We start from the raw sequence: 19,165 nt of genomic DNA, 5'->3' as shown, positions 1-19,165 counted from the left end.
AATCTGAGACTCCAGAGTTTCGAGGAGTTCAGGCAAGATGAGTTTATCATGGTAAGCGGGACCTAATCTTCTAGCATCTTCTACCATTGCTGAAAGAAAGGCGATGTGAGGACATGAAAAGGTTTTGATTCCCAGGTTCTACCATGGTTCTGTGGCGTCCTAGCTGTATAAGCTCGGACAGGTCACTCAGCCTCTCTGAGCCTCGGCTCCTTCATCTGTTGGGGAAAAGGGTGAATGATACCTGCCTACCAAAGTCATAAGGGGAAACGAGGCAATGCACGCTGTGCTCAATAAATGCTCACGTCCTTCCTCCTCTGGCCGATGGTTCCGAGGCAGGCAGCTCATTCGGCCCCACAAGCTCCTCCCTCCACCAGATGCCAGGGATCGGGCACCATCAATCTCCCCAGGCCCATCAGAAAGAAAAGCACTGCCCTCCTTAAATGCCAGATCTCGGCCCCTCAAAGGCCCTCACATCTTCCTGCCACTGGGCCTTTGCACAGGCCATCCCTCTGTCTGAAATACTGATTTCTATCCTTTCTCCAATGCACCTGGTCAACTCCTACTAATCACGCTAATTTCAGCTCCTGAGTGGCTTCCTCGGGGGCACCTTCCCTGCTGTAGACCGTAACAGCCCCATTACACATCTCCACGTGCCAGGACCTTTCCTTTGGATTCCTGATTCCAGTCTATGCTCCCCCTTGACTCCTCAGAGGCATGGTCCACATTAACTTTGGTCACTGCCGTATTCCCAGCGGTGTCCAACAGATACGTGCTGAGTGAATGAAATAATGAATGAAAGTCTCCTTCCCCTCCCTGCCTCTGACCGTCTGCTCTGCCCCTTTGTGCCCGTGCTGTAACCACACAGATGCTGACCGCTGTCCATGACTGTCCTCACTGTCTGGCGGCCCCACCGACCAGCCCGGCCACAGCACGCAGGCCCAGACTGCAGTTCCCCTCCTTGCCCACGGCCTTCCTGCCCTCTGGCACAGCTCTGGGGGGTGGGCTCCCTGCGCTGGTTCCATGGAGGATCTTTCACCAGCGCCGTCCCCTGCCCAGGCTCTGCCCACATCCTGCATGGTGTTCTAACAAGATCAGCTCAGCAACAACACCAACAGCGAAGGTCACCCTGGGCCGGAGATGTCAGCCAGCCTAGGGCTGCTGGATCTGTGCCCAGTTGGTGCTGGGGCCCCGTGTGTGGAAGTCATGCTGTGGCACCCCTGGGGCTGTCAGGGGCTTTCCTGGGAGCGGGCTGGGGCTCGTGTGCCGACACGAAGATACTTTCGGGCCAGTGCCAAAAGTGACGGGCAGTGGCCAGCTTTTTTCTGGCAACCCAAGATGGGCCAGTCCCCAGGCCTCCTGGAAGCCCTCCCTAGCAATTTATCCGGTCCCTGAAGGGCCCTCTGATGGGCTGCAGTGCCCCCTGCTGGCCGGCTTCCTCTCCCTGGAAGGAGGGGGCTGTGTCTGGGGCCCACTGCATTCCCCCCGCCACACCAGCGAGTCTTAGGGAGACCAGGGTGTCCTCAGCCAGGCTGCTCACACTGCCTGTGATCATTTCTTCACTAATGGCTCAGTGCTGGAGCCCGAGAGTCACTGCTGGGAGATCTCAGAGGTTCTGACAGCCGACACGCAGGGACTGGACGGCAGGGGCTGGGGTGGGGCTCCCTTCCTTTTCTCTCCTCTCTGGGGCGGCTCTGCACACAATGGTCAGGCCACAGACCCCTATTTTTCCAGGACCTTGAGTTGGTTTTGGAGAAGGACAGGGGATGAGACCGTCCGAGCTGGCCTTTCTGGAGGTTTAGGGAACTGGGGGGAAGTTCCTGTGGATGGAAGGCCTGGAGATTTTGTCATTACTCAAGCAAGGACGGAGCCTCATTGGGGAGCAGATGTATGGCCACATGGCTTATTTCTCTTCTCCTTCCCTCCTTTCCTCCTCATTATTTCTCATCTGAGATCCATCGTGACCAAGCTCAGAGCTCAGGGCCAGAACCAAGGTCAGTGATGGTCTAGGATGACCCGGAGGCATCCGCTTTGGGAAGTGGGTGGTCATGATGCTGTTCACTGATACGGGACCAGAATTTGTTTGGGTGCAGGGAATACAGTGAGGTCAGCTTTGGACACACTGAGCCTGAGGGTCTATAGGACTCCCAGGTAGATGTCTGGCAGGTGGACGGGGCTTTGAGACTGAAGCCAGAAGGGAGACCTGGATCCAAGAGGCCAGAAATCAGGGAACAAGACCATGGTAGTGGAAGGAACCATCCAGATGAATCCCGGAGAGAAAGCTGCTGCAGAAAATCCCGTGATACAGAAAACCCGCGATACGGAAAGCCCGCGATACAACCACTGAAGAAAGAGGCACTGCACTTCCCACATCCCGATGCGGCACCGCACAGATTGCTTATTAGTTACAAAAGAAATGACAGCACTGTGCAGGGGAGAAGCCCCGTGCTCAGAGTTAGCAACCATGATGCCGGAGCCATACTAACATCACGAGACTCCCAGGAAGATACACTAAGAATCCAGCATCACTTCCAGGACGTTCCCGCCAGAAACGCACAACCCGATTCCCATTACAGGGAAGTGGCCAGGAAACCTACTTGAGGGGCATCCTATAAAATCTCTGACCTGAACCCAAGGTCAAAAAAACCTGAAGAATAGCTCTAGCCTAGAGGAAAGGAAAGACACATAACAACTGAATGCAGTAGGTGATCCTGGATTGGACCCCTTGCCGAGGAAAGAAGTCTATTAAAAAAAAAGCCCATCAGCAGAATAGTAAAACGCTGGACTATTGCTCCATGACAAAAAGAAATGAGTTTTCCAGCAACACAGAAACCGATGCAGGAACCTTAAATGCATATTATTAAATGAAAGAAGCCAATCTGAGAAGGCTACATAGTGATTCCAACTAGATGGTTCTGGAAAAGATAAGACTCTAACAACAGTACAAAGATGAGTGGTGGCCAGGGGATGGGAGCTTGGAGGATTTTTAGAGCAGGGAGCTCTTCTGTGTGACACCGCCATGGTGGACACGTGCTATTGGACATTTGTCAAAGTCCATAAGATGTGCAATGCCCAAAATGGACCCTAAAAAGTCCTAAACGATGGGCTTTAGTTAATAGCGATGAGTCAGTGCAAATTCATGGATTGTAACCGATATATTATACTCGTGCAAGATGTTAATAGGAAGGGAACCGTGGAAGAGGGGTGGAGGAGGGGGGCTAGCGGGAGCCCTCTGTAGGATCTGCTCAATTTTTCTGTAAACCGAACACTGCTCCCAGGCCAAAATGTCTGGTAATTTTTTTAAAAGCTATTGAGGCACCTTTAAAATCTTGACTATGGATTCTGTGTTAAGTAACAGTATGCTGTCCACACTGAGTTTTATCCACACTGATTCTGATGACTGGAAAAAACAAAACAAGGAGAGAGGCTGCCGTGATGCGGGGTGAGAAGGACAGCCAGAGTGACCTTGGGCAGGGAGTGAGGTCACCTGTCCAGGCTGCCCGGAGGCCAGGTGCACGGAGGACGGAAGTGTGTCCACCGGGCTTACTGAACAAGCAAGTACTGTTCCCTTGCTGGGATGAGCTTCAGAGGAGTGGGGGGCTGGGTAATGGAAGGATGAAGAAATAGAGGCAAATATAGATGACGGTTGTCTGGATTTCTGAAGTCAAAGACAAGTTTCAAGCACTTGATGTCTAAGGAGTTCACACTGATTCTTTCAAACGTCAGCGATGGTCAGTGGCTGGCTTCTAGGCTCGGCAGACAGATAGACACTTGGGGCTCTGGGATGGCATAGCAAGTGGGTTGAGGTCCGTCCCGGGTTCTTTCCTTTTGAAGGTCAAAGACGTCATTGCCCCAGCAAAGGCTAGTCCTTTGACCAAGGAAGGGCCAAATTTAGCCCCAGGAGTAGCCCAGCGAATCACAGGGGAACAAAGTCAAGTCATATCCCCTCTGCTCCAGCCCCAGTTGGCCCCGTTGTCACATACGGAGGCCATGCTTCTCCTGCTAAAGAGGAGAAGGAGGTTATGAGCGGCAAAGACCAGGCACATGAGTGGTCAAGGGCAGTGCCCAGCCCTCAGGAAGAGATTAAAAAAAAAAATCATAGTTATCATGAGAGAAAGCTCCCATTTAACATGGAAAGCTCACAAAGGCTTCCTTAGATGTGGTATCTGAGTATTTCATGGGATCGAAGATGCTCGCGGTGAGGTGGGTCATGATGTCACACACCGCTAAGGAACGAAACTACCGAGATGGAGCGTCTGACCGGAGACACGCCACAGCGCTGGGCAGCGAGGGGCTGCACCTTCAAGGTCAGGGGGAATGCGGACACACCCCACCTCACGGGAAGGGGAACCGAGGAAATAGGATGTTATCTTGGCGCTGGGTGGGGGGAGGGGAGTAAAACTCCCCCCCAAGAATGTGAACCCTGGGCTGGAGCTCCCAAGGGCTGGGTGTCGGAGTTTACGCTGTCAGTGTGGGCCGAAGGAAACCAAGAAAACAGCACCCTGCAAGCTAAGATGTTCAATTTCAAGAAATCGTGGGTGGATAGCATCCTGGGTGGTGGAGGAAAACAAACCCAAATCCTCACAGAAAGAACTGGGTCGTAAGATTCCAGAACTAGATCACCCAGATTCCAGAAATGTGAAAATGTGAAAAGTCAGGAGTCTTAGAACCTACGGAATGTGATCCAGTAAATAAAATGCTCACCATCAGGGTCTCCATTCCGAGAGGCCATGGCGTGCAGGGGAGGGTGGGGTTTGCTCTCCACTTCTGCAAACCGGCATGCTGGCTCTGGCCCCATTTACCCAGGCCAAACAGAAACGTTTGCAAAGGTGTTCTTCGACTAAAAGTTTGTCTCAAGAAGGACTACGCCACCTCCCTGGGCTGATGCAAAAATTCAGTCACCTCACGGCCCACTTGCAACTTAAAAAGCAATTACAGGGGCGCCTGGGGGACTCAGGTCAGGATCTCACAGTTTGTGAGTTCTAGCTCCACATCTGGCTCTGTGCTGATTCTGAGCCTGGAGCCTGCTTTGGATTCTGTGCTCCCTCTCTGTCCCTTCCCCACTTGCGCTCTCTCTCTCTCTCTCTCTCTCTCTCAAAGATAAACATTTACAAAAATTGAAGGAAAAAAAGCAATTACAGTTCACGTGTCTGAGTGCTGCAGGCAAATGTATCCGGGGGCATCGAGCTGGCAAGTGCGTAGGCAGGCTGCAAATTTAATAAATCTTAATTATTGTGTTTATACAAACAAACAGACTGAAGCCATTGGCATAGCTGGAGCTCCCGGTGACTTCGTGCAGAGAGAGAAAAAAAGTGCGAGGAATCAACTGCTCATAAATAATTAGCTTTGGGGAAGTTATTTTTTCTTTTGGACTAAAAATAACATATGAAGTGTTTACTAAGGTGCAAGACTACAGCCTCTGAAGACAGCATGGATTTTCTACCCGTCAGTACGTCCATGTGTGTGTGTCTGTGGGCATCGGTACACCTGACTCGTGCCTGCGCATGCACCGCCCGCAGAAACAACACAAGAACCACACCGAAAGGAGGGGTCCCCCACTCCCACCCCCAGGGGTGTCACAGCTACCTTTGTTCTCAGAGAGATAAACGGGAGCAGCTGTCTGCAAAGCCTTCAGGGGCCTCATTTACCTGACAACCAAGAGCCTACTACATGCAGAGTTGCAAGAACTCTGTCTACGGTCAGCTGGGTGGACCCTCACTCTAGTCATTGGGAGCATCGCTAAGTGGCCCGTCAGTAGTCACGCGGGCTAATGGTGAATCCTAGATTCAAATCCGGTGCGTAAAGCCGAGGTTCTCAAAGTGGGGAGCCAGGCCAGCAGCAGCGGCTCGTGGGAATTGGTAGGAATGCAGATTCTTGGGCCGTCTCAGCCCTAGTGAATCAAAAACTCAGGGCGGGAGTCAGAAACCTGTGCCTGAGCTGTCGTGTAGATGAGCCCAAGGTGGTCCCCGCACACGGGCCTGCAGGCTCCTTCCGTACTTAGCATGGGCTTCATGAGAGCCAGCTGGCCAGCACCAAACTCAAACTGTGACACATCCAATTATTTTCTTTTACTATTTATTTTGTTTTTTTTGAGAGACAGAGAGACAGCGTGAACAGGGGAAGGTCAGAGAGAGAGCGAGATACAGAATCCAAAGACAGGATCCAGGCTCTGAGCAAGCTGTCAGCACAGAGCCCAACACGGGGCTCGAACTCACGAACCGTGAGATCATGACCTGAGCCGAAGTCGGATCCTTAACCGACTGAGCCACCCAGGCACCCCTACTATTTTTTTTAACTTTTTCAAGTTTATTTATTTTGAGAAAGAGAAGTGTGAACGGGAGGGGGGCAGAGAGAGAGAGAGAGGGGAGAGACAAAGAGAATCCCAAGCAGGGCTCGAACTCAGGAACTGCAAAATCATGACCTGAGCCAAAACCAAGAGTTGATGCTTAACTGACAGGGCCACCCAGGCACCCCTCCACATCCAATTATTTGAAACAGGGCCCGAATAAGCATATTTTTTAGCATGTCGAGCCTGCCTGTTTTGCATACCCCACAAACCCGTGCCCAGCATCTGCCAGCCACAGAGAAGACAAAGCCGATAGCTCTAAAGACCTCATTCCGCCTTTGCCCTTTAGAGCCCCGAACTCAGAGCCCCGGCCTTCCTCCCTGCCAAGACGCGAACAGTCGACCAGGGCAGGTCTTTGCTCTTTAATCACGGATGGATCCCAAGTGCCCAGACCAGTACTTGGCCCAGTCAGTGCTCAGTAAGTACTTGTGGAATGAATGACGGGCAGCAAGCGAGCTGTGGCTCAGCCCTCAATGACAGGGCTGTGGACAACGCCACATTAAGCCAACTGCAAGCTCCCAGCTAACAGCCTGCTCTGGGGGCCTGGTCTCCCCCAGCCAACTGTCCCCCGACTCAGAAAACATTTAGTGAGCACTCACTGTGTGCAAGGCATTGGGGGACCCAGACGTGACACCCAGGGCAGGGGCTTAAAAGTATGGAACCCCCCAGAAGCCACCAGGCAGGACTGTGTGAGCCACCCTGTCCTTCTTGATGCTCTTCCCCATTTCTTGAGGAGGCTCTCTGTCCTACTAAATGAGGAGGGAACAGCAGGGCCACAGTCTCTCTGAAGGACTCTACAAACAACATTTCACATGGTCTTCAGGATTCATTCATGAATAAGGTCAGCCTTGATAATTCCATTTTACAGATGGGGAGAGTAAGGCCCAAGAGGCAAAGCAATTTGCCCAAAGCTACCAAGTGCTTTGGGTCCAAAGCACCGTGTTGGTCTCATGACTGCCCCAGCCAGTCCCTGGGACATTCACTCTCCTGCAGACGTGACACATGAACACATCGAGGACCAAGAAGAAAGCCCAGGGTGCAAAGCGCCTGGAAACAGATTTCATGGCATTAGGGACGTTGAGGAACCCGGAGTAGAGACTGCTGAAGGCACACTTTTCTGGGTCGGGGCTTGAGACAAAAGTGCTCCCTTGCAAAAGGGGACATCCGTTCCCATCGGGTTGTCCCTGAGGCAGGGACACCCGCCGGGCCCCAGGGGCGCTTTCTCCAAGGCACAGTGTGGAAAGTCCAGATGACGGCTTTGGGACCGGAGGCCAGAGACCACCCGGAAGCCACACACCTGCGCTGAAAGACTCAGCCCAACCTTGCCATCGCTCCGTTTCCCTGTGCTCGGGGTGGTGATGGAACCACGGCATGAAATGCCCTTACCGTGACTGGCCCTGATTCCTGGCACACGGTGGACGGTCACCCCTAGCGTCTGAAGCAATAATGGTTATTACTCATTATAATGAGTACCACTGTCAGTTACGGCTTCGGCCTGCGAAAGCCACTGGAGTGGTTCTGCGCGCTTCTCAGCGGGCGGAAACGGACACACGGGCCTCAGCGAACGCGAGAGGCCCCACCACCCCTCCTCCCGCTCCCCCCGCCGCTCAGGCGGCCACACGACTTAGTTGACCTGGAATGGTCCAATTTCCGGGGACCATCCTGGTTGACACCTGTTGTCCCAAGGTAAGTGTTAATGGTGTCTTTGTTCCCTCCCCCACATCCTGGTTTGGGATGAAAATTCCAGGGTCCCCCCTCTGTCCTGGGTTTGTCACAGCTGAGTGCGTCCTGCACACTCCGGGGGCTTCCCGAGGACCCCAGGGCCTGGGTCCGCACAGCCCAGAGCTCATTCCCCATCAGTGGTCCTCAGAGCCTCATGGAACCTTCCAGAAAGCCCGGGGGTCTGGCTTCAGCGTCACAGCCCTACCCACCTCCAGACGCCCTGCCCTCTAGCGTGTGAAGCAGATGGCAGACGCCGTACCTTTTGGCATCCAGTCGGCTCCCCTGGAGAACTCTGCGTCTGTTATTTTTCAGGAAGGAGAGGAAAAGGAGGAAAAAACGTTAAGTGAGTGATACTCAAATCCCAGCAGAGCCTGTAATGGAATATTCATTTTGTCAGGGGGTGTTTCTTTAAAACTTCTGGTCATCTGGACAGGCTGAGCCAGCAGGTGATTCAATTTAATGAGCTTTTTAACGCACTTCAGGCCCAGGTGGGATTCCGTCTGGGAAGCCGGTGCCGACGGCCACCTGGCTGGGGCTGCGCTGACACCTAGTGGCCACGGTCGCTGGGGTGGGGACGGCAAAGCCAGAGCACTGAAGCTTGGCATCTGGGTGTCTGAGGGCCCGTCTCAACTGCCCCCCTCCTTGGGCTAAGCCTTGTGCCTCAGTTTCCCCATCGCTTCTCAGGGAATAACAACAGGACCTCCTTGGAGGGTTTTTATGAGGACCCAGCATTTAATTCGGGCTGTTGTTACTAGTTAGCTGTGGCTTTGCCATCATTTTGTGTGAGGAGACATGGGGACGCAAAGCGGGAAGGTGATTGTTGGCAACTGCAGAGCAGAGGAGTGGAGGGCCGGGGCCAGATGCCAGGGCCCCGGTCCCCCGGCCAGCGTGCCCCTGCACCGTGCCTTCTGCGACAGGGCGTGCTTGAATGCTAGCTCGCTGGCTTCACGGCCCGGGAGTTCGGGTTCTCCATCTCAGCGCCCCCTTTGGAGGCTGGTGTAAGGACCCAGTGGGGTGATAAAGATTTCAGCCTAGTCAGCAGCAAGTGCTCCGCAGATGTCAACCATGACTTGTTACTGGGGTGCCAGCCTCGCGGGGCAGGAGGATGGCCAAAGGACATCTTGCAAGGAAGCCCCGGGTCCCACGAGCCTCCCTCTCTCTCCGAGTCTGGTGTGTGGGGGCCGGGGGTGTGTGGAGGCTTGGGGCAGACAGAACGTGGCCCAGGTGTGTCTCCCCAGAGGAGCTCGGGCTCCGCCATAGCCCCACCCCTGGGGGGGCCTGGGACCTGCGTGACCTCAGCACCTACCAGCAGGTGGCTGGAGTCCTTGAGCTTGGACTTGTACAGCATCCACCGGTAACGCAGGTCCTCGAGCTCATCCGAGGACCCCCTCGCCGGCCCGACGTGGAGGAGGTTCTCGAAGAGATGCTGACCTTCGGGCACCCGAGCCTCCAGCTCCTGTGGGGGACCGGCAGAGTCGTGTGTACCTTCCAAATGGCCCAGATGGCCCCCCCTGGCTAGGAAGGAGGAGCCAACCAAGTTTCCCTTGAGAGACAGCTGAAGGAGCCTGTCATAACGTGAGCAGCCCATTGAGCAAATTCGCGCCAAGGCTAGGCAGTCGCTCTCTGGAATGATACAGCTTGAACACCTGCACGAGAGGGGCAGGTGCACCGCTGACCTCCATGGTCACTTCCGTCTCTGACATTCTAGAACCAAGTCTGCAGAGGGTCTGACGGAAGAGTTACCATCATTATCAAAGCTACCATTGTTGAACATGCTTTTCTGCTGGCATGCGTAAGCCTGGCGGAGTGCTACTGGGATTGAGCAGATTTTTCTATCAAACTACAGTACTGGGTCACCCTGGGGTGGCACTTGGTATCCTCAGGACTCCTGAGAAGTAGTGATGTGAGGCTATGAGCAGGGCTGCAGATCCGAGCATGCGGATGTAAATTCTGGCTTCAGATCCTGTTTCCACCCCATCCCACTAGCGGGGTGATGCAGGCAGGTCGCTTAGTTTCTTGGGTCGACTAGAATGGGAACCCTGTAAGAGCCAGGAGGCTTAAGTGGGGGCAACTGTAAGTCTCTCTCTGAAGTGAGAGTCGTGGCCAAATGAGAGATAGGAGGGACATAAGGACTTCCTCGTCATAGGTAATTGGACCCACCTTCTCACTGAAACAAAGTATTAAAAACACTTAAAAGTCATCAAAGAGTTAACAAGAGAGCAAGGCACATCAGGAAGCTGGGTGAAACCCAGAGAGGAAAGGCCAGTGTTCAGACCAGCTTTTGCCTGCAGGACCTTTGCCGATCTGGAACAGTTGTGAAACACATCATGTGTTGGGCAGCCTCATGGGGCTGCGGAGACAAAGGTCAAGGTCTGGGCCCTGCAGGGGCAGAGACTCTGATAATCAGCTCCCCCTGTGGCTGAGACTCCTAAAGGTGAATCAGAAGTAAACTCACATTTAGTGGACTGAAGTCTAGTGGTCCAGGAAGCCTCAAGCTTTGAACTTGGACTCACTGGATTCAGAACAATAAAGCCCTCCTTGCTTGGCAGTCTCAAAATCCTCTCTGGAGAAGAGTTATCCTGAATCTCAAATTACCCCTACATCTATCTCATCAAACACAATGCCCAGCACATAATCAAAGCGGCCTCATACATGTAAGACACTGACAATATGAACAAAAGAAACAGCATGCAAAAGAAATGCGTCTTAAATGACTTGAGATACTAGAATTATTAGACGCACTATATATATAACACAGCTACTGTGCTACAAGAATTAAAAACCAGACTTAAAAAGTTCAGCAAGGATCTGGAAGCTACAAAAAGTGACAGGGAGGTATTTCAAAAGAGCCAGGTAGAAATTCTAGAACTGGCGGATACAATATCAAAAGTTAAAGGCTTAACAGACATGAGTAATAGTGGATGCGGCAGAGCAAAAGAGAGAATTAGTAAACCGGAAGGTAGGGTAGATAAACTCTCCAGAGGCGTCTGGGTGCCTCAGCCGGTTAAGCCTCTGACTTTGGCTCAGGTCATGATCTCACGGTTCATGGGTTCAAGCCTTGCATTGGGCTCTGTGCTGATGGCTCAGAGCCTGGAGCCTGTTTTGGATTCTGTGTCTCCCCCTCTCTCTGCCCCCTCCCTCACTCATGCTCTGTCTCTCTCTATCTCAAAAATAAATAAACTATAAAAAAATTAAAAAGAAAAATTCTCCAGAATGCAACTGAGAGACGATGAACAAGACCCAAGACAAAGTAGGAAACATAGAGCCCACAGTGAGAAGGAATAACATGAAGCAGCATCACAGCAGGAGAGGAGAAAGGGGATAAGGCAGAGGTAATAGGTTAGTTAATATCAGAGAATTTTCTAGAATTTTCCAGAAAGACTCGAGACACAGAATCCAGAATCCAGATGAATCCCAAGTAAGAAAAATGAAAAGAAATCCAAATTCTAGCATATCCTAATAAAACTGCAGAGAAATAAGGAAAAAGAGAGGTAGACTGGGGCCTAGATGAGAAAGGCCTCGTGTGATATGCTTCGGGGAGGGGGGGGGCTGGACTCTATACGGAAAGGTTTACATCCGAAGGATAAAGTCAGATTCGTGATGCTGAAGGTCACTCTGGCTGCAGAATGAGCCAGGACCCGAGTTGGGGGCCCATCAGGATGAAAGAAAGCCAGCTGGGAGGCTATGGCCATAATCAAGGTCAAAAATGGTTAAGTATCTAATTAATATCGTGGTAGTCAGAGAGGACAGAAACAAAAACTTCCGGGAGGTGGAATCCAGGAGGGCTTGGTGACTAATTAGATATGTGAGTGAAGGAGAAAGATCTGCGGAGGAAGGACCGTGAAAATGGCCATGCCGCCCCCGTCCTGCCTCACAGCCATGACCTTTGCAGGGTGACGCTGAGTCCTATCAAGAGGCGGAGTCTGTTTTCCCTCCCCGCAAACATGGGTCGGCCTTGTGACTTCTTTTGTCCAACAGAATACAGGGGAAGTGACGCACCAGCTCCTACTCTAGGCCTCAGGAGCCTAGTGTGCTCCCACTTGCTCTCTGAGATGATGCCTCTGCTCTAAGAAGCCTGGGCTGTCCCACAAGATGACGAGGGCTGTGTGCTCCATCTCGTGCTCGTCCCCAACAGTCTGCCAGCCCCCAAAAGTCGAGCCACCCAGCTAACCTATAACTGACAGCAAATAAGGGAGCCCAGCCAAGACCAGAAGCTTTGCCCAGATGGGCTCAGCCTCAATTGCCAACCTTCGGAGCCATGAGCCAAATACACGTTTGCTGTTTGAAACCCCAAACTGATGGAACAGTTTGTTACACAGCAACCGCTTGCTGATGTATAAGAGTCGTGATGAGTAGTGATATTTCCCAAACTGGGGAATGAACTGTTCTCCGAAAGTTCTAAAACATGTGAACCAAAGGGGCACCTGGGTGGCTCAGTCAGTGAGGCGTCTGAATTCAGCTCAGGTCATGATCTCACAGTTTGTGAGTTCGAGCCCTGCGTCAGGCTCTATGCTGACAGCTCAGAGCCTGGAACCTGCTTCGGATTCTGTGTCTCCCTCTCTCTCTGCCCTTCCCCCCCATCCGCTCGCTCTCTCTCTCTCTCTCTCTCTCTCTCTCATAAATAAACATTAACATTTAAAAATAAAAATAAAATACGTGAACCAAAAAAGTTTAAAGACGATTGTTTATACACAAATGAAAATGGTTCACAAGCCATGTGTGTGTGTGTGTGTTTTTTTAAGAACTCCCTGTAGGCAAACAAATCCATGGGTCAAAAGGAAGGCCTTTCCATGGGAACAAACCTGCAGTTTTGTTTCCCGGGCCCTCAGATCCTTGGCTCTAGCCGTTCTCATTGCGATGATTCGAACCAGCTTGGCATTTTCCGCCTCCAACCACTGCTCAAAGCCCCGCAGGAGCTGGGAGAAATCTTCCTGGCTGCCTTCTTCCGGGAGCAGATTGGCCTGCAGAATTCACAGCACAGAGAGGCATCAGCCTACTGGCCACACACCCCGTGGCTTCCCTGTGAGGCAGAGGGTAAGGCTGAGGGTGCCCAAAGGTGACGAGGGAAGCCTGGAGCGGGGGAGGGAGGAATGTCTTTCTAGTCAACCGGCCACGCTAGGAACTGAATTATAATTCAGGTCCTTCAGGGTTGGGGGGAGCCAGGGCCTCTGCCTCATCCAGGGCTCAGGGTCCCCCTGGGCCCCCCAGGGCTGTGCTGCAGAACCTTGTGGACGGGAGCCAGCAGAGAGTGCGGGAACTACTGCACTTTCAGCCCCAACTTGCTGGAGCTGCGACCACGGATTGCCGTGGCCACCTGCTGGTCTCCTGGTGGCAGCCACCACCATTTCTTACCAGGACGGCCATCACAGTGGCTGCCCTTCCACCACACCTGTCCCCCTCTGGGCCCTGTGGTCAGAATGAGCTGTCTAAAACGCAAGTCCCGGGGCGCCTGGGGGCTCAGTCAGTTCAGCGTCTGACTTCGGCTCAGGTCATAATCTCACAGTTTGTGAGTTCAAGCCCCGAGTTGGGCTCTGCGCTGACAGCTCAGAACCTGGAGCCTGCTTCCAATTCTGTGTCTCCCTCTCTTTCTCCAAATAAAATAAAGACATAAAAAAGAAATTAAAAAATTAAATGAATAAATAAAACACAATTCCTTTTGGCAAGGCCCTTGCTCATACTCCTCAGTGTGGTCCGAGGGTCTCGCGTTCTGCTCCTGCCTGACTCCAAGCCAGAGCCACCCTCCCCTCCCTCTGAGCCCGAGCCACAGATGCGTCTTGGCCACTGGCCCTCGTGCGGTCTCCTTCTGGGTCTCCGCACACGCTGCCTCCGCTGCCTGGAACCCATCCCTCTCTCCTCTCCTTGACTCCTGCTCAGCCGTGAGGATTCCCCTGAGCCGTCGCTTTTCCCAGGAGTGCTCTGCTGCCCCACACCCAGGTCACGGTCCCTCGGCAGCAGCCTCTACGGCATCTGCCCCTCGGCCACTGCCACTGCCCACCACGCTTTCTGCAAACCCTTACTTCCTTGCCTGTGGTTCCCATCTCCTCCCTCCTCAAAATGTGCCCCGAAGCCTAGCGGTGGGGGCTCCTGGGAGCCTCAAGAAATGCAGAATCCTGGGCCCCAGCCCAGACCTGCTGAATCAGAAACTGCATCCTCCTACGACCAGGGTGCACGTTACTGTGTGCAAAGCTCTGTGCTAGGTTCTAAGTTCCCGCGGGTTGGAAGTGATTCTGTGTCACTCACAGCGGTACCCTGGCTCCAGGCGTGGACCTCAGGGCACAGTTACACTCAGTGGTTTGGGAAGGGGCGATACAAGGAAAAATGGGGGGACGGGGGTGGTGTTGTTTTTGAAGAACAAGGAAGGCATGTCTTTTCAATGTGGTTTTTTTTTTTTTTTTTTTAGAAAGCTGTCAGGAGAAGGGCTGGGTGATACAAGACGGTTGGGTTAGTTCTTTTGAACAAAGTACACACGGTACCCATCTCGCGTGATTTTGATTTTCAGTCTGAGGCCAACAGTTTCCAAGGGTTGAGGACCTGCCTACCCACTTCTTTTATTTTTTTAATGTTTGTTTGGTTTTTTTTGAGAGAGAGAGACAGAAAGCGTGAGCAGGGGAGGGTCAGAGAGAGGGAGACACAGAATCTGAAGCAGCTCCAGGCTCTGAGCTGTCAGCACAGAACCTGATGTGGGGCATGAACCCATGAACTACGAGATCGTGACCTGAGCTGAAGTCGGAGGCTCAACCAACTGAGCCCCCCAGGCGTCCCCCAGGCGATACTTCTGACCTTCCCTGTGGCCCAGGTCTGGGGTCTCCGAGTCCCTCTGTCCAGTGCGACACCCAGGACAGGACATGGCCGAGTCCCGAGCTGAGCACGTGGCCCCAGGCAGGGAAGGGGCTTTGTTGAAGACCACCCACCATCTCTGGCTCCGGGTCTGGCCTCTCCGTGGAAGCCCCACGCGGCAGACTCACCCTGTGGTGATGCCTGGAAACGGGATCCGTGGGATCGATGAGAAACCCAGTCTTGGGAATGTTGTTGGTGAAAATTGTTTTCTTCCCTGAATCCACTTCTGTCCTCTGCAGTGGTTGGTTTCTGATGAGGCTGAGAAGACAAATGGCCCGGTCAGTGCGGTGACGTGATGGGGACTCACTGGGTCACAGAAGCAGTCGAACTGGGGCCCACAGGGTGGGAGCCAGCTTCTGGTCTTCACGAGTCCGTGACGACCTCTGGGGGTTTTCAGAACATTCCCAGGGCTCACGGGTTTCCAGTGTCCTACTTGCGGCCCGTGTTACCCTTAAAGTGCACGTGCCCGTCAATGCGGGGGAGGCCCAAGCCAGGATGGGGTGCAGGGTAACCCCCAAGCGGGGGCGCCTCTCTGCTCCCGCTGCTCCTGCCGGAATCGCCCCTGGGCCAGACTGGAGACACACAGGGCCGCCTGGCACCTGCGCCCCGCCCCCCGCCCGCCACCTGTTCTGTGGGCACCGTGAGCTCTCCCCTAGGAGGAACGGGGCTGTCGTCTGAGACCAGGCTCAGAGCGGGGGCCTCACCTAAGCAGGCTCTCCTCCAGCAGCTTCAGGGCCTGCCAGGACTCCACCAGCTCCCCCAGCTCCTCCTGGACCGCTGCAGCCCCTTCCGGAGAAGACTTCTGCATCACCAGCTGGCCATACGCTTCGACCAGGGGCAGCTGTGCCTCCTTCTCCGGGAGTTCAGCCAGCAGCCTCTAAAGGACGCACGCGCACACACTCAATGAGCCCTCGGGGCAGGGGTCTCTGTCTCCCAGTATGGGATCTTCGGCCTCCCAAGCCTGCTTTGGGGGATGCAGGTGAAGGAACTGCCATCTTACCTCGACCTCGGCCTCCAGGCACTGGGCGTCCTTCGGGCCCGCCTCCTCCCGGTGTGAATCCAGCTTGTGGGTGACCACGGCGATCCACTGTCTCAGCTCCAGCAGCCCGTGGCTGAAGGTGCAGTGCTCCCGCACGCTCTGCTCACACCTGTCCGTGAGGTCCTGCAGCATAGCCCCAGGGGGCCCAGGGCAAAGGTGGGACCCCAGGCCACCCCACCTGCAGGGCCCCCAGACCCTCCCCGGGGCAAGACGGCCCCCAGGGCTTCCCACCCAGCAAGAACGGGAGATGCTAGTCCTCCCTTGCACACAGTACGGGGATTTACTCCAGAAAGACCAACTCTGATTTAAAGTGTCTCTAAACTTTTTTTAAAATTAATTATTATTTTTTTTTTAGTGGAGTAGAGACAGAGAAAGACAGGGCATGAGCAGGGAAGGATCAGAGAGAAAGGGAGACACAGAATAAGAAGCAGGCTCCAGGCTCAGAGCTGTCAGCACAGAGCCCAAAGTGGGGCTCGAACTCACAAACTGTGAGATCACGACCTGAGCTGAAGTCGAAAGCTTAACCAACTGAGCCCCCCAGGCACCCCTGAAGTGTCTCTAAGTCTCTAACTTTCATATGGATGTTACCAGGTCTGGACGAGGGTATGGGCAAGAGCCCCTGTCCAGCACTGGTGTGGGTGTGAATCACGGACTGTTTGGGAAAACTGCACGTCAGTATTTACTGAGACTGACCCACTCACGTCACCCTTGGGTGGATACCTAACAGATACAAGCATGTCTTCACCAAAATGCAGGCACGCAGCACTGATGTAACAGGAAGACAGGAAGCCACCCACGTGCCCATCCGCAGAAGTCTGGATGAGTATGTTGAGGTATATTCATCCTTAGAACGAGCGATCTAGGCACTAGTCTAATACCATTCTGGATGAGTTCACAGCCAGCATGTGGATGGCTAGAAGCCAGACACACATACACACACACACACACACACACACACACACACACAGCATTCCATCTAATTGCATTAAAATAACGTATAAAATCAGGCAAACCCAGTCAGGGGTGTTCTGAGTCAAAAATCGGGGTTACCTTCCATCCCAGGAGTGGCGGGCAGTGACTGGGGGGGGGCCCTGCGGGGCTCTGGGGACTGGGGGAGCTGGTATTCCGTGTCATGATCCAGGTGCTGATAACATGGATGTGTTCAGTTTGTAAAACTTCATCGAACTGCACATGTACCTGTTCTCTTTTCTATATACGATTATACTTTGATAGAGAGTTTTTGAAAAACGGTCTTGCTTTTCCCCCGTCTCCTCTGGGTCACCCCATTCCCAGCTCTCTGAGGCCGGGGCCATGTTCTTCTCTGCCTTCAGGAAAGGAGGGGGCCTGTCCTGGCCACCCCAGGAAGGGCCCTCTGAGCCCCTCCCCCTCCACCCACTGCAGGCCAGTCAGACCCCCGGGGCTTGCCGTGACCCCTGGCTCAGGCCACACAGGCCCTGCCCTCCTGCTTCCAGACACTGGCTGACACCACTGGACGCCAGGCCCGCCGGAGCTGGGGACACAGAGAGGGGGTGTCCCAGCTTCCTACAACAAACCGGTGAAGAGAGGCTGAACGGTCACCTAAAATGCCACTTCTCCGCACTGTCGCTACCACGGTCCCCCACCCCCACCCCGTCCCTGTGCACCAGTGTCAAACCCAATGCCTTCAGTGGCCTCGGGGGCTTAGTGGGGTCTGTAACCCCCAGAGGGAGACAGGAAAATTGCCTGGACCGTGGGCAATGGACTTATTAGGTTTAAGAAGCCTTGAGTGGGGCACCTGGGTGGCTGGGGAAAGCCCGTAGGGCTGTGGGGCAGCTCTGCGTTGGGGGAGCAGGATGGTGGCACCCATCTGCAGGGTCACGGCAACCACACCCTAAGTGAGTTTCAGAAAACATGGCTCTACCTGATGCGTAAGGTCTAGATGCACTGATTTTTAACTCCACTTTACGGATTAGCAGCTGGCAGTCTCAAGGTTGAAGTGGGGAAGTAGAGAGAACTAGGAGCCCCATGTCCCTGCCCTTTGGGAGCCCGCGGAGCCCAGAGGGACAGCAAACATCAGCTTGAAGGCCCATATCCAATGATATCGTGATTGATCGTGATAATCATGAGAAGGAGCGTTAACTGAGTATGATTAGGGGTTGCCGAATGCTAATGTTCCGATTCCATCGTGCTCCTCATGTACTGTCTAAATGCTTCCTCCAGGAAGTATGGTCCCCCTTTTACTGCTGTGTCACGAAAGGCTTTTAATTTTTTTTATTTTTTTAAGTTTATTTATTTATTTTGAGAGAGGGGGAGAGAGAAAGAGCACGCGAGCAGGGGAGGGGCAGAGAGAGAGAATCCCAAGCAGACTCCACGCTATGAGAGGAGAGCCCAGTTCGGGGCTCGAACACAGAACCATGAGATCATGACCTGAGCGGAAACCCAGAGTCGGATGCTCAACCAACTGAGCCACCCAGGTGCCCCTAGACTAAGTTTTCTGGAGGTGCGGCGGCCTGAGAGCCGGCTCCACAATCCCTAGGGCGCTTGTCACAAATGCAGACCCGGGACCCCATCTTTATTGGCCATTTAAAGTTGTCCTGAGGCCAGTTTTGAAGACGCCTGCGCCCCGTTCCATTCCCAGGGCTCAAAGGGAAAACAGAACTGCGCGGCCGCCACCCAGACCCGCGTGGCCACTAGAGGGCGCCGCAGAGGAGGCTCCCAGCTTTCAGCCACAACTTTGAACCTGCCCTTAACAGGGCATTCACCCACACCTCCTCCACCCGAGGCTGTTAGGATCCGAGCAGCTTGTTCTGTTCCTTGGCCCCCTGGCACGGCTGGCATTGTATATGAACTTGTTTTGCCGACTCACTGTCCATCTACCCACTAGAATCTAACCCTGGCAGCAGGGGCTTGGCTGTCTGCCTGGGGCTGCCTTCATCCTCAGGGGCTGAGAACACCGCCTGGCCACTGGGGGAAGGCTCCAGAATCACCCGCTGAATGAATGAGGAAGGGAAGAAAGGAAGGGAACAAGAAAAAAGAAAGGTTCGAAGAAATGAAGGAAGAAAAGGCGTGGAGCGTAGGATCCCAGGGGCCTGGTTTTACCTCCAGAGACCTCTGCAGGGCCTGGTAGTCAGCAGAGAGCTGGTCCATTTTGTGCTGGTGGGTGGGGTTTCCCTGGACGAGAGGCCTCACGGCCTCTATCTGTGCCCCCAGGTCCAGCCCCTCTTCCTGCAGCCCCTGCAGTAAAA

The 19,165-nt window shown here is 53.7% G+C and overlaps 1 protein-coding gene across 3 annotated transcripts in view; it reads right to left on the bottom strand.

Annotated features, from left to right (window-relative positions):
- The window catches only part of SYNE3 (spectrin repeat containing nuclear envelope family member 3), an 89,368-nt gene that overhangs the window by 5,219 nt on the left and 64,984 nt on the right, over window positions 1-19,165 (bottom strand). For all 3 annotated transcript variants that reach the window (XM_029951050.1, XM_029951051.1, XM_029951052.1), the window contains 7 exons: window positions 19,020-19,154; window positions 15,903-16,064; window positions 15,607-15,779; window positions 15,031-15,160; window positions 12,868-13,026; window positions 9,372-9,521; window positions 8,325-8,363 (listed from right to left, as the gene is read on the bottom strand). In XM_029951050.1, the coding sequence (XP_029806910.1) occupies window positions 8,325-8,363; window positions 9,372-9,521; window positions 12,868-13,026; window positions 15,031-15,160; window positions 15,607-15,779; window positions 15,903-16,064; window positions 19,020-19,154 (948 nt within the window). The remainder of the gene's footprint in view (window positions 1-8,324; window positions 8,364-9,371; window positions 9,522-12,867; window positions 13,027-15,030; window positions 15,161-15,606; window positions 15,780-15,902; window positions 16,065-19,019; window positions 19,155-19,165) is intronic.

The sequence above is a fragment of the Suricata suricatta genome, chromosome 9 (assembly GCF_006229205.1).
Source record: "Suricata suricatta isolate VVHF042 chromosome 9, meerkat_22Aug2017_6uvM2_HiC, whole genome shotgun sequence".
Classification (NCBI taxonomy): Eukaryota; Metazoa; Chordata; class Mammalia; order Carnivora; family Herpestidae; genus Suricata; species Suricata suricatta.
Note: the sequence above shows the minus strand (reverse complement) of the source record. Positions and strands in the feature narration are given on the sequence as shown.